This window comes from Corythoichthys intestinalis, chromosome 19, assembly GCF_030265065.1.
Source record: "Corythoichthys intestinalis isolate RoL2023-P3 chromosome 19, ASM3026506v1, whole genome shotgun sequence".
Taxonomy (NCBI): Eukaryota; Metazoa; Chordata; class Actinopteri; order Syngnathiformes; family Syngnathidae; genus Corythoichthys; species Corythoichthys intestinalis.
Window position 1 is genome coordinate 10,930,908 of NC_080413.1, and position 13,776 is coordinate 10,944,683.

Below are 13,776 nucleotides of genomic sequence, written 5' to 3' on the forward strand. Positions count from 1 at the left end.
AGACTCGTCGGCGTATTGGGAACTTGGTGGTAGTCCAGTGTTAATGTAGGTCAGGCCGCAAATAAAACTTTACTTTTTGACTTTGCTTTATGCATGGAGGTATTTTACCCTTTCAGGGACATATTTTCGAAAGTTTGCATTATCTTGACTCATTCACTGCTAGCCCAGGTCACAGAGTATGTGTTGTGGTAGTTAGTAAAAGAGAGAAATAGAAATTGAAAGTATTGAAAGCACCTATTAACGACTGTAGACATCCAATCCATTTCAAGTGGTTATAAGTCAAAATGGACTGGACGTCTATTGCCGTTAGTGGGTGCCAAAGATTTAAGCTATTTGAGGTCACAAAATATTTTTGAATTAGTCTTTCTTCTGTGTATTTTTTTTATTTTTTTAATTATTAATATTGTTTTATCATTTATGGTGTTTTTTTAAGGTGCATTTTTGAAATTATTTTTCACTCATTAATTTTTAAATAATTTACATTTTCCCCCAAAATATATTCTTCAATTAATTCATTTATTTTATTTAAAATTAATTCAGTATTTTTTTTTTTTTTAAATTGGCCATCGCAAAATACGTGCGGGCAACACTAATACGACAATTGGATGTCAAATGGGGGCCGCCAAATATTGTCCGCCTGGCCGCAATTGGCCCCTGGCCCTCAAGTTTGAGATTCCTGTCCTGGCCTGTCCTGTTCTGTATGAATTTAATTATAACATTTCAGTTAAAAAATAATTTGTGCATAAAAAGGGTTAAAAGAGAAATAATGTGCTACAATTTTATTGTTTTGACAGCTTTTATGAAATAATAACACAATTATTCAATCAAAAGGCCCTTAAAATCAAATCGTAGCAGATTTTGTACTATCGGCAAATATCTTATCGAGATCACATCTTCATGAAATTTGTGATTTACACTCCAAGCTTGGCATATGCCAGGATGCCATCAGAGGGGAGAAAAATGACAGTTTTAATCAGCGGCAGCTCGCGCCAGCACGTGGACGCACGCGTCGAGCTAGTCCCACCCCCGAAGTAGGTCATGCGCAGTGCAGAGCGCGGTGCATTTTTAGCCATCTGCTCGCAATGTGATGAGCGAGATGTCCGCTCTGTGAGACCCGCACTGAGAGTGAGACGCAAAGCAGGACAAGAGGGAGGGAGGGAAGGAAGGAGGGAATCGTGCAAGGTGACCTTGAGATGCTGCGCTCGGGAGAATGTAGGGACCCAAAAAAAATGTTTTTTTGGGAGAGCATTTTAACACACAACCTTCACTTCAACAATGTGACTTTTTCATACAGTATGTCTTACACTTAACCATTTGGAAACCTGTGGAGGATGAGGATCATAACAAATCTTTTAAAACCCATCATCTACCGCTTAATTATTTTAAAAAAAGGATATATATTTTTTTGTTATGTATTTATACTACATATAGCTTTTGTACGAGCATACAAGTGTATACATTTTCTGTCAAAAGGTTTGTTTTTGGCTTTGTTTTAATCTTTTTTTTCAAGATGTTTTTTTTTTTTTTTAATACTTTTAGTTCTGTGTATTTCCTTACACATGATTTATATTCATGTTCAGTGAATTTACGTTTTGTTGTCTTATTTGAAAATCGTATGAATCTATCGGATAATAGCGGTGTTTAAAAAAAATCGATTCTGAGATATATCGTGATATTATGTCATGCAATTCTCGTATCGATTCAAAATCTGTCTGTACCGATCCTTACACGTGTTTTTGGTGGAAATAAACAATTCAGTAGTTGCACTTCTACTCCCGTCCTGTAGTTGGCATCACATAGCAGCATTGCCTTGCAGTGTGCTAAAGTAACAGCAACATTAGACTAATCTGGGTAGAGATTTGTGTTCGTCGCCCTCTAGTGGTTGCTGGAATTAGTCATTTTATAAGTCTGAAATATGGGCACCTTGTGGCTTTGACTGCAAAAACGGAGGGATGGAGTACTTAGAATCTGGATTCATGTTCGGAAGAGAAAATGTTATAATGAAAGTCATACAGTGGGGCAAATAATTATTTAGTCAACCACCAATTATGCAAGTTCTCCTACTTGAAGATTAGAGAGGCCTGTAATTGTTAACATGGGTGAACATCAACCATGAGAGACAGAATGTGGGGGAAAAAAGAGAAAATCACATTGTTTGATTTTTAAAGAATTTATTTCAATATTAGAGTGGAAAATAAGTATTTGGTCACCTACAAGCAAGCAAGATTTCGGGCTGTCAAAGAGATTACAATTCTAACGAGGTCTAATGAGGCTCCACTCGTTACCTGTATTTATGGCACCTGTTATAACTCATTATCGGTATAAAAGACACCTTTCCACAAACTCACTCAGTCACACTCCAAACTCCACTACGGCCAAGACCAAAGAGCTGTCGAAGGACACCAGAGGCAAAATTGTAGACCTGCACCCGGCTGGGAAGACTGAATCTGCAGTAGGTAAAACGCTTGGTGTAAAGAAATCAACTGTGGGAGCAATTATTAGAAAATGGAAGACATACAAGATCACTGATAATCTCCCTCGATCTGGGGCTCCATGCAAGATCTCACCCCGTGGCCTCAAAATGATAACAAGAACGGTGAGCAAAAATCCCAGAACCACACGGGGGGACCTAGCGAATGACCTACAGAGAGCTGGGACCACAGTAACAAAGGCTACTATCAGTAACACAATGTGCCGCCAGGGACTCAAATCCTGCAGTGCCAGACGTGTCACCCTGCTGAAGAAAGTACACGTCCAGGACCGTCTGCGGTTCGCTAGAGAGCATTTGGATGATCCAGAAGAGGACTGGGAGAATGTGTTATGGTCAGATGAAACCAAAATAGAACTTTTTGGTAGAAACACAGGTTCTCGTGTTTGGAGGAGAAAGAATACTGAATTGCATCCGAAGAACACCATACCCACTGTGAAGCATGGGGGTGGAAACATCATGCTTTGGGGTTGCTTTTCTGCTAAGGGACCAGGACGACTGATCTGTCTAAAGGAAAGAATGAATGGGGCTATGTATTGAGAGATTTTGATTGAAAATCTCCTTCCATCAGCAAGGGCATTGAAGATGAGACGTGGCTGGGTCTTTCAGCATGACAATGATCAGAAATACACAGCAAGGGCAAGAAAGGAGTGGCTTCGTAAGAAGCATTTCAATGTCCTGGAGTGGCCTAGCCAGTCTCCAGATCTCAACCCCTTAGAAAAATCTGTGGAGAGAGTTGAAAGTCGGTGTTGCCCAACGACAGCCCCAAAACTTTACTGCTCTAGAGGAGATCTGCATGGAGGAATAGGCCAAAATGCCAGTAACAGTGTGTGAAAAGCTTGTGAAGAGTTACAGAAAACGTTTGGCCTCTGTTATTTAGGGTACATAACTAAGTATTGAGATGAACTTTTGGTATTGGCCAAATACTTATTTTCCTCCATGATTTTCAAATAAATTCTTTAAAAATCAAACAATGTGGTTTTCTGTTTTTTTTTTTTTTCACATTCTGTCTCTCATGGTTGAGGTTTACCCATGTTGACAATTACAGGCCTCTCTAATATTTTCAAGTGGGAGAACTTACACAATTAGTGGTTGACTAAATACTTTATTTGCCCCACTGTATTTATGATAGTTGTGTGTACTTATTTCCTTCCTAAATGATTTATATTCATATTCAGTTAATTTACTTTTCATTATCTTATTTGAACATCACTTGAATGTATTCCACTCAATCCGGCGTTGAATCGCTGCATGTTTCGCTGCGACCAACTGCGAATAACAAACGGGTTGTGGAGTGGCCCCCTACTTGAAGGCGTGGTGCAGTGAAGGCCGAAGTTGACCCGTCAATATCATTATGAAGTCTATGGAACGTGTTAGATTACTTGTTACTGAAAGAAAGTAATTAGATTACCGTACAGTAACGCTTTAGTTTAAGGTTCACTAAATCCGGACCTCGGTGCCACTTTTCCTGTCGTGTTTTCCATGTCTCCCTCTGCCAACACACCTGAATCAAATAATCAGGATCTTTATCAGGCTTCTGGAGAGGTTGCTGATGACATATTCATTTGATTCAGGTGTGTTAGGGGAGAGAGACATGGAAAACACGATAGGATAGATGGCATCGAGGTCCAGATTTAGTGAACCCTACTTTAGTGACAACACTTGGTATCGGTTTTCGGTTAAAAAGTCATTATCAGACAACTCTCGTCAAATGTATTGTGATCTTTCAAAGATAATTTAATATTATACTAGTTTCTATTAACAATACTGATATTTATGACATTACTGATGAATTGTTCCACTCATAATAGACTATTTTGCTATCAACTTGGCTGCCGCTGTGTCCATAAATCTCCTAAAATAGAAAATTGGACAATGTGTGTGAAAAGTGTTTTGGATCAGCTCAGCGTCTTGCCAGCAGACTGCGACGGCGTTTCTCTTTTAATTACGGTTCTCCCCGGGGAGTCGCTCGGGTAGTTAAACAGAGAAATCAGCATTAAAGCAATTATTGGCGGGCAAAGAAATAAATGCTGCCATGTGTAATCATTGGATGGAAGGATTCGAGTGCCCCGGGAAAAAAACGGCGCTAGCGTCGATAGGCAAGCATCACCTGTGTTGAGGGTCTGATGTTATTTTCTGAGGTCGGGGTTTGATCACATGGCAGTCTAACTAAAACTGTTTAAGTTTTCCTCTCTTGTCTCAGCTGCAGACTGACCTGGACCAGGAGTACCAAGACAAGTTCCGTAGGCTCCCCGTGGAGATCCAGGAGTTTGTGCAGGACAGCGGCAAGGCCAAACCGGGCGATGCCAACCTGACCGCAGTCTCTTCCGCGGTAGCCGAACGGCTCAACAACAAGGCGTCGCAATCGGAGGATGACTTTGAGGAAGCCTCACTGGAGCGAGTCTATGACACGCCTCTTTAGAGGTAGACTGCGGGCGGGTTTGAGAAGCGATCTGAGGACTCTGTGCGGTGAGTAGCGGGGGTCCGGACCCCCGTGTAAATAGTACCTTTGGTGTATTTGTACGTCACCTTTGTGTTGTCGTCGCTATTTGGGTGCGACCACAGTCGTGTCAGTAACTATTGAAGGATTAACTTACTTGAACTATTGCACATTTTAATTTTCTATCATGTTGACGATCACTCATCATTTACTCCTTAAGGTGTTTTTTTGCACTGAAGTGATGGAAAACCCAATTCTCAATTTTGGTCTCGACGCTGCTATTTCCTTTAAATGCCACCATTTGACCACCAATTGATGTTGTTCGTGCAATGTTGTTTTTTTCTTTCGGGCAGGATGTGTACAGTTTTTGCATGTACTCAAACTAACTGAAGATGTTACAGTAGCTTTGTAGCGGTTGCTTTAAAATTTGGGATTACTACAAGAACTACGACAAGCATGTGGGATTTTTTGGGGCGGAAAACACTGAATGCCCAAAATTCTTTTCATGGGCATTAGTTCCGAACTAGAACAGTAGGAATTGTATCCCCCCGGAAAAAAAAAAAAGCAGGCAATTATGGATTTATTCCTTTCTTCCATTAGAAGGCTACCGTACTTTCATTAATTTATGCTCACAATCCACTAAATCAGCCAAAACAAGTCTGAGTTGGCCTATGTAATAAGTTACATCAGGGTAATTGTAAGGGATGTCCCGATCAAATATTTTTGTACCCGAGTTCGTGTCACCTGATTTTGAGAATCTGCCAATACAGAGTCCTGATCCGATCCTGAAAAAAAGTTGTTTTTTTATTGTACTGCTTCCTTTCCGCATTTTCTGGGAGTGATGCGGAGTATAAAACCTTTTTTTTTCTTTTGGCAATGCCATAGTATTTCTGGATTATTGATTTATTTTTCAGCCCCTAAATTTTTTTTTTTTAATTAAGTCCCGATTCTACGGAGCCCGTAAGGGGACATGGAATGCGGGGGAAAAAAGTTGAGGTGGGAAAAAAAAAAAAAGGTACCCCTAAAGGGACACTGAAGAATTTTTTTCTCCAAAAAAAAGCAAAAAAAAAAGCCCAGGAAAACAAATGACACGCCAGTAAAAAAAAAAAAAAATTAAAGTAATTTTTTTTTTTTTTTGCACCAAAGTAAAAATATTTTACAGTAAAGCAAATTTTTTTTTTTTTTATACTTTGAAGCATTGGATTTTGTATCTACGCAATAGCGGAATTCAACCTAACCTAAATACGTGGTGATTGAATATAGAAAAATGCAAATTTTGCTTTTGTTGAGTAAAATTAAGATAATTTTGCTTGCTTTCCTCAAGTAATAAGTTTCTGATGTGAAAATTGAGAGATTTATTAGCTGTTGAAAACTAAATTATTATTTTGGGCAAAAAGTTAAATATATGTTAAATATTGCTTTTTTTGTGTGCATCTAGCATAAAATTTAAGAATTTTATAGCCGTTTTAAGTTTTGTTATACTTGTATAAAAAAAATAATCGGGATTTTGTTAGGGAACGATTTTTTGATGTCGCTGCTCATGGAGATTCGTATATGCCTAAGGGAGATGCCAGTTTTGGTTTTTGATCGATGGCGGCTTTGGTTTTGAAAATATTTTAATTTTAAGTTTTTGAAAATGTGGCCCCGAGCCTTGTGTCGCGTCAACTGATAGTGAAGTCAATGATCAAAGTAACAAACTTGTCAGTCATTGTTAAATTGTCTAAGTCATTTAAGTACCAAATTCAAGCTGGACAGTTCGGCCTCACTGGTTAACAGGAGGGAGGGAGAGAGGCTGTGGCAGTATGAGCATGAAGCAGAAAAACATAAATGTTTTTTTTAATTAAAGACCCGATCCTTTTTATTCGATTCTGATCCTCTGAAAAATGGCGCGATCGGCCCGCTTTCCAATCACATGATCGGATCGGGACATCCCTAGTAATTGTTGGTGTTTCAAGTCACTGGCAACTCCCAAACAAACAACACATTAAAAAAAACTCCAAAATGGGTGATAAGAGTGTGCAAGTCGATGTTTTTATTTATTTATTTGTTAAAAGTCCAAGTCTAAGAGGTAAAAACAAAAACAAAAAAAACACCATTTTAACTTATTCACTGCCAATGACTGCTATGGAATGATGTTTCTTTCACTTGTTGCTAGGCAGACTTCATAGGTAAATGGAATCAAAACATAGTTCGCTATAGGAATGTTTACAGATAATCATACACAATGATGTCACTTTTCAACTACTCATAGTACCTTGCTGTATTTTACATTGTAATTCAAATTAATATGAGATCAACACCGTGAATTCAGTACATCTGATTATAAGTCACTTGATTGATGCCAGCTAATATTTCTTTGAAAATATATACATATATAATGACAGCCTGTGTGTAAGTAGGAAACAAAAGGACTCTTTGAATGGATGAACGTATGATGAGTCCCGTGCCTTTAAAAAAAAAAAAAAAAAAAAAAATTGGTTTGCCTTGTTGTGATGTTGAATGTGTGGAATGCGTCCCACTGTTGTTATTGTTATGACAAAGAAACTGTGTGATATTTAATATTTTGGTACCACTACTGACCGAGTAACACTTGTGGAAGAGCATTATGCGATTTTGACCACAATAGAGAAAAAAAGAATAGACTTTTTATTCATGATGTTACTAATTTATGCATCGTCTTGACTGACTACTTGATTAAAAGCGTCACTCCTCTGCTAATGCATTTGAACGTGTATGCACTCTGGAATTGTAAATGTACATATATAAATATATATATGGCGTGAAGGCTAAAACATGACGTGAATCAAATAACAGTATCGTGTAAAGGGAATTTTGTCTGTAATTAAAAATAAATGTGGCTGTTATTATTGAACGTTCCAAGGGTGGATTTGTGTGTTATTTTCAGATTTATTTTTTAGGTGTGCAACATTAGCTGAGTAAATGCAGTAGATACTGTATTGTGATTTTATACTGGCAATGTATCTAAAGGGAACCTCAGACTTAAAGACTTGTAGGCTCTAATAAGCTGCAATTGTTCTCTTTTACTTAAATATGTTATTAGAAACACATTAAATATTGCTATTGATTTAAAAATTTATAATATTTAGTACATTTTTTGTGCGCGCAATGGACGCTCAGGGTGATGACGTAGTTGGCCTGGACTGGGAGAACAGCTGTGCTAGCTAGCAAGTGAAGCCAGTATGATGACTGGAATGATTTTGTCACATTCTGCTGCAGGTCATATTGTTTTGTTACAGAGCTGTGGGATGAGTTCCTGACGTCGTACCTGCATCCAATTCCAGCTCACCAGTAGTGTCTTTTAAACGATCCTAGGCAGGTTGCCAAGATATTGACTTGCTGCCATTTGACAGTTTGTATTCTCGATCCCTTCGTTGCCTGCCTTGGTTTTTTTTACGCGGCTAGACGTCCAACACATGCGCACATCGATTAAAAGCGGCGAGTACTTACTATTTATGGTTTTATTGAGTCTTTGATGACATTTTCATTGCCTCAAAATACTTTTTGCATGTGTTTCCTTGCATAATTTTAAGCATTGTTTTCTTGTGGTAGCTTTAAAGTGGATTGTTGCTCTGTTGACCACATTTGTCACGTAGCGTAATTAAACCACCCGTATTAGATATTACTACGTTGACTTGAAGTATTTTCTTAAGGCATCTTTAGTGTTTTCTGTCTATGTGCATCTATACAAAACAAGCTGAAATGTTTGGATGTTTCGCCACTGTAGCACATTTTGGCTGAACACTGGTTTAGGGTTCAATTTACTCGAATAAAATTTTGCTGCTTCAAGTATTCGTTTAATTAAAGTGGCTTTGTAATTAGGGTTGTTCCGATCATGTTTTTTTGCTCCCGATCTGATCGTTTTAGTTTGAGTATCTGCCGATCCCGATATTTCCCGATCCGATTGCTTTTTTTTTGGTTTTTTTTTTTTGCTCCCGATTCAATTCCAATCATTCCCGATAATTTTTCCCGATCATATACATTTTGGCAATGCATTAAGAAAAAAATGAATAAAACTCGGACGAATATATACATTCAACATACAGTACATAAGTACTGTATTTGTTTATTATGACAATAAATCCTCAAGATGGCATTTACATTATTAACATTCTGTGAGAGGGATCCACGGATAGAAAGACTTGTAATTCTTAAAGGATAAATGTGACTTTGTATATTGTGACTAAATATTGCCATCTACTGTATTTGTTGAGCTTTCAGTAAATGATGCTTTAGCCCAACTGTTCTGCCCAAATGCATGATGGGAAGTGCAACCATGACTGTGCGTAGTGGCACCAATTGATATATGTTCTCTGCGTTGGGAAAGAACATAGGGTGTTAAGAAAAAAATCAACTACTACCTTTCTTCCCCACATTGCTTCCCACGATGTTGCTAATTGTTGAGAGAGGGATTTTAAAGCTTTAGCCAACTAAAAAAAGGCTCCAAAGACTGCCAAAATTCACTCTACTCATTTTACCCTGCCTTTTAGCTCTACACATAGGTAAAACGGTGCCATTATAGATTGAACGCGACAATGCGTGAGTGGGTCGTGCAGCGCATACGTTAATTGTGTTAAATATTTTAGCGTGATTAATTTTTTTTAAAAATTAATTACCGCCATTAACGCGATAAATTTGATAGCCCTACTTTAAGCTAAAACTAAAGACTCTTGATGAGTGTAAGACATTTTGTCTGTAACGTTAAATACAATTAGAAAACAATTTAATTAAAAAATATATATATATTAAAAAAAGGCATGTCCGATATTTTTTTGCCGATTCCGATACTTTGAAAATAATGTGATCGGATCCGATCGATTGGGTTTGTTTTGAATTTGTTTGCATTTAGTTTTATTGATTTGGGTACACTGCCCTCTAGTAGCAACAGTGAATATGACATAACTCATTTTACATGGCTTAGTCCAGCTGCTCCCTGTTGAGACCAAAATAAGCTTTGTAAGTTGTAAGTTTTGGTTTGAGCTACTGTTTTTTTTTAATGCATTCGTAATTTAGCTTATAGGTGTATTTAACGATTTTTGTGGGAATTTGTGTTTGAACCATTTAAGAGCATTAAAAAAAAAGTTAGCATTTTATAGCATTTAAGCTAGTGGACTTTTGTAATTGTTCTTTTGTTGTACTTCGATCCTCATGTATTTATTTCCATACCGTTTTTTATGTTCCTTATCAGATTACTTGATTATTCGCACTAACTAGTTCATCGATTAAACTACTACTAAAACAATCGATAGCTGCAGCCCTACACCGGTTTTATCCTACTCTCGTCTCATCTCGTCTTTCCTGTTCATTTTGCTTTTGCTGATCGTTTTGTGAAATATCAACAGTGCTGTCCTGATCATTAATGTTCCTCTCGGATTCAAATTGAAAAGGCTGAACAGATGACATGTTTATGTCGGTAGTCATACTCTGGAAGCCCGGCAGCGTAGTCCAGTGACATCACCGCCCAGTGACGTCAACAACAATTGTGGCCTACTAGTTAAACAAATTTTACAAATTGTACAAAAATGAAAAAAATCAAGAGGGGTTTTAATATTGAATTAATTTAACACATACTAATGTTTTTCTGTGGTTCCCTTTAAAGAAATTATTTTTGGAATTGTTTCATTACATTACATTTGATTTTAATTGTCTAAAAAACAATCTTTTGCCAGACTTGCTGTCTTTTGACATTTATTCACCTTCAAAAGCATACATACTTAGGAATGTACTGCATGATTGCTGTCACATTCACCAAAAATAGCGGCATGTCACGCTCACATCTTCGGAATAGTGACTGATAGAAAACTTGCACAAGGACAATAGTGAGTCTAGTGACCCTAAGTATGTTCTTTGCACCGCACGGAGTGGCGGGTGCCGTGCGTTCGTGCGTGGGTGAGGGGAAGCCCTTAACGACCCACTTCCTGTCATCTCCTTGGCAACAACAATTTTCAAAGAAGTCCCGAGAGGAACATGAATGGCGAGCAAGCGGGCACCAGAATGGATTGTTCACTGCATTGGATGTTTCATCTGAGTGAGCGGATTACCAAGGATTATATCCAGGAGTGGACTTTTTCTTTGGATTTTTCTTACAAATATTAATAACACAATACCAGGATTTACGCTGAAGTGTGATGATACGGAGAAACTCGCCTCTCAAGAATCATAATTGTCCAAGTTGAGTGGTGAGTATACTGTTTTTTAACTTTTTACTATTGTATGCCAGTTAAAATGTGACTTGAAACCCCTACTATACTTATAGCGAAGCTTTTACAACTGAAAAGTTGCACCTGATGACCGGCGTCGGCAGTTTTAACAAGATTCAGCACGCAACGTAAATACGTTGAGGACCGGGATGCAAATGTGGGTCCTTGGAGTGGACGTTAATGAGGCACTCACCTACGCAGATAACAAGGTATGATAAACATTCACTCGCAGATGTATACATGGGTGCGTATAGACATACATAATACACTACAGTATATACTATACTGTATACTGTGCATAAGTTTTTATCTCCATCCGCAATGAACATTATCATACTGGTGCAGGATGCTTGGTCTGAATTGTGCAGGTTTGTATTATAGTGTAGCCAGTGAGTATGTTCTGAAGAAATGTGATGTGTGTCTTTTGCATGTTGCTGCATGAATGGTGAGTCGGCATTCAAAGATACGATTTGCGATACAAGGCGATAACGATTATCTCACAATATGGCGATATAACAATTATCGATACATGGGTCAGGAAATCTACAGTATTGTAGTAGACAAGTGATAAACAGAAAACAAGCTCTTTTCATCCTTCTGCTGTGAGGTGAATTAATTTTATCACTAGTAGACGTCCAATTCATTTGAACTGGGAAATGGATTGGACGTCTATGGCGGTCACTGGCAACCAATGAGATCAATTTTGAAGCCAGTGGTGTTTTCGTCAATAACATTTCGTTATCGAAATATTTCCTCGACGGTGACAAGCTGAAAACGTGGCTTGGGACACTAGAACGTAACGAGACAAATGCCAGTTTTCATCTGACGAGAAGACTAAGAGATGAAAATGCGACATTATTTCCATCATATCCAGTGTCGTCACAGATAACTTGAAAAAGTAATTTAATTACTGATTACACCTCAAAAAAGTAATCTAGTTACAGTGGGGCAAATAATTATTTTGTCATCCACCAATTGTGCAAGTTCTCCTACTTGAAAAGATTAGAGAGGCTTGTAATTGTCAACATGGGTAAACCTCAATCATGAGAGACAGAATGTGGAAAAAAAAACAGAAAATCACATTGTTTGATTTTTAAGGAATTTATTTCCAAATTAGAGTGGAAATAAGTATTTGGTCACCTACAAACTAGCTAGATTTCTGGCTGTCAAAGAGGTCTAACTTCTTCTAACGAGGTCTAACGAGGCTCCACTCATTACTTGTATTAATGGCACCTGTTTTAACTAATTATCGGTATAAAAGCGATAACAAGAACGGTGAGCAAAAATCCCAGAACCACACGGGGGGACCTAGTGAATGACCTACAGAGAGCTGGGACCACAGTAACAAAGGCTACTATCAGTAACACAATGCGCCGCCAGGGACTCAAATCCTGCACTGCCAGACATGTCCCCCTGCTGAAGCCAGTACATGTCCAGGCCCATCTGCGGTTCGCTGGAGAGCATTTGGATGATCCAGAAGAGGACTAGGAGAATGTGTTATGATCAGATGAAACCAAAATAGAACTTTTTGGTAGAAACACAGGTTCTCGTGTTTGGAGGAGAAAGAATACTGAATTGCATCCGAAGAACACCATACCCACTGTGAAGCACGGGGGTGGAAACATCATGCTTTGGGGCTGTTTTTCTGCAAAGGGACCAGGATGACTGATCTGTGTAAAGGAAAGAATGAATGGGGCCCTGTATTGAGAGATTTTGAGTGAAAATCTCCTTCTATCAGCAAGGGCATTGAAGATGAGACGTGGCTGGGTCTTTCAGCATGACAATGATCCCAAACACACAGCCAGGGCAACAAAGGAGTGGCTTCGTAAGAAGCATTTCAAGGTCCTGGAGTGGCCTAGCCAGTCTCCAGATCTTAACCCCATCGAAAATCTGTGGAGGGAGTTGAAAATCCGTGTTGCCCAATGACAGCCCCAAAACATCACTGCTCTAGAGGAGATCTGCATGGAGGAATGGGCCAAAATACCAGCAACAGTGTGTGAAAAGCTTGTGAAGAGTTACAGAAAACGTTTGGCCTCCATTATTGCCAGCAAAGGGTACATAACAAAGTACTGAGATGAACTTTTGGTATTGACCAAATATTTATTCTCCACCATGATTTGCAAATCAATTCTTTAAAAATCAAACAATGCCATTTTCTGTTTTTTTCCCCCCACATTATGTCTCTCATGGTTGAGGTTTACCTATGTTGACAAAAACAGGCCTCTCTAATATTTTCAAGTGGGAGAACTTGCACAATTAGTGGTTGACTAAATACTTATTTGCCCCACTGTATCTGCCTTCTCAGGCAGTAAACGTGAGCGTTCTGGACAGATAGTGTCTCCTGCAGTGGAGAACAAACTTTCACTGGGTGTAGATGAAGCTTTAACATATAAATATGAGAAAGCAAGAATAAGTCGCAAATATCACGTAGGGCTACGCAATTTACAAACAGTACATGTACTTTAGCTGGGAGTTACGACAAAGCATTGGTATAAATTCATTTATCGATTATAATTTGATATAGATGAGGCAAAATGATAAGGATTTCCTTATTTGTAAAACTATTATAAAACAAAAGACAAGTACAAAAACATCATAAAGTACGTAGCTGCTTATATCGCTACATTAGC

At 38.4% G+C, this 13,776-nt stretch overlaps 2 protein-coding genes across 5 annotated transcripts in view; both read left to right on the forward strand.

Annotated features, from left to right (window-relative positions):
• The window catches only part of plcb1l (phospholipase C beta 1-like), a 480,463-nt gene extending 471,685 nt beyond the window's left edge, over positions 1–8,778 (forward strand). For all 3 annotated transcript variants that reach the window (XM_057823348.1, XM_057823349.1, XM_057823350.1), the window contains one exon: positions 4,692–8,778. In XM_057823348.1, coding sequence (XP_057679331.1) covers positions 4,692–4,910 — 219 coding nt within the window. In that variant the 3' untranslated portion in view covers positions 4,911–8,778. The remainder of the gene's footprint in view (positions 1–4,691) is intronic.
• A 105-nt stretch (positions 8,779–8,883) lies between these two features.
• LOC130907664 (1-phosphatidylinositol 4,5-bisphosphate phosphodiesterase beta-4-like) overlaps positions 8,884–13,776 on the forward strand; it is a 144,412-nt gene continuing 139,519 nt past the window's right edge. Inside the window, exons 1-2 of one of the 2 annotated variants that reach the window (XM_057823006.1) lie at positions 8,884–11,125; positions 11,203–11,355. The gene's annotated coding sequence lies outside the window, so the exon portion shown is untranslated. Of the gene's footprint in view, positions 11,356–13,776 lie in introns of both variants that reach the window. The other variant, XM_057823007.1, reaches the window with a different exon arrangement.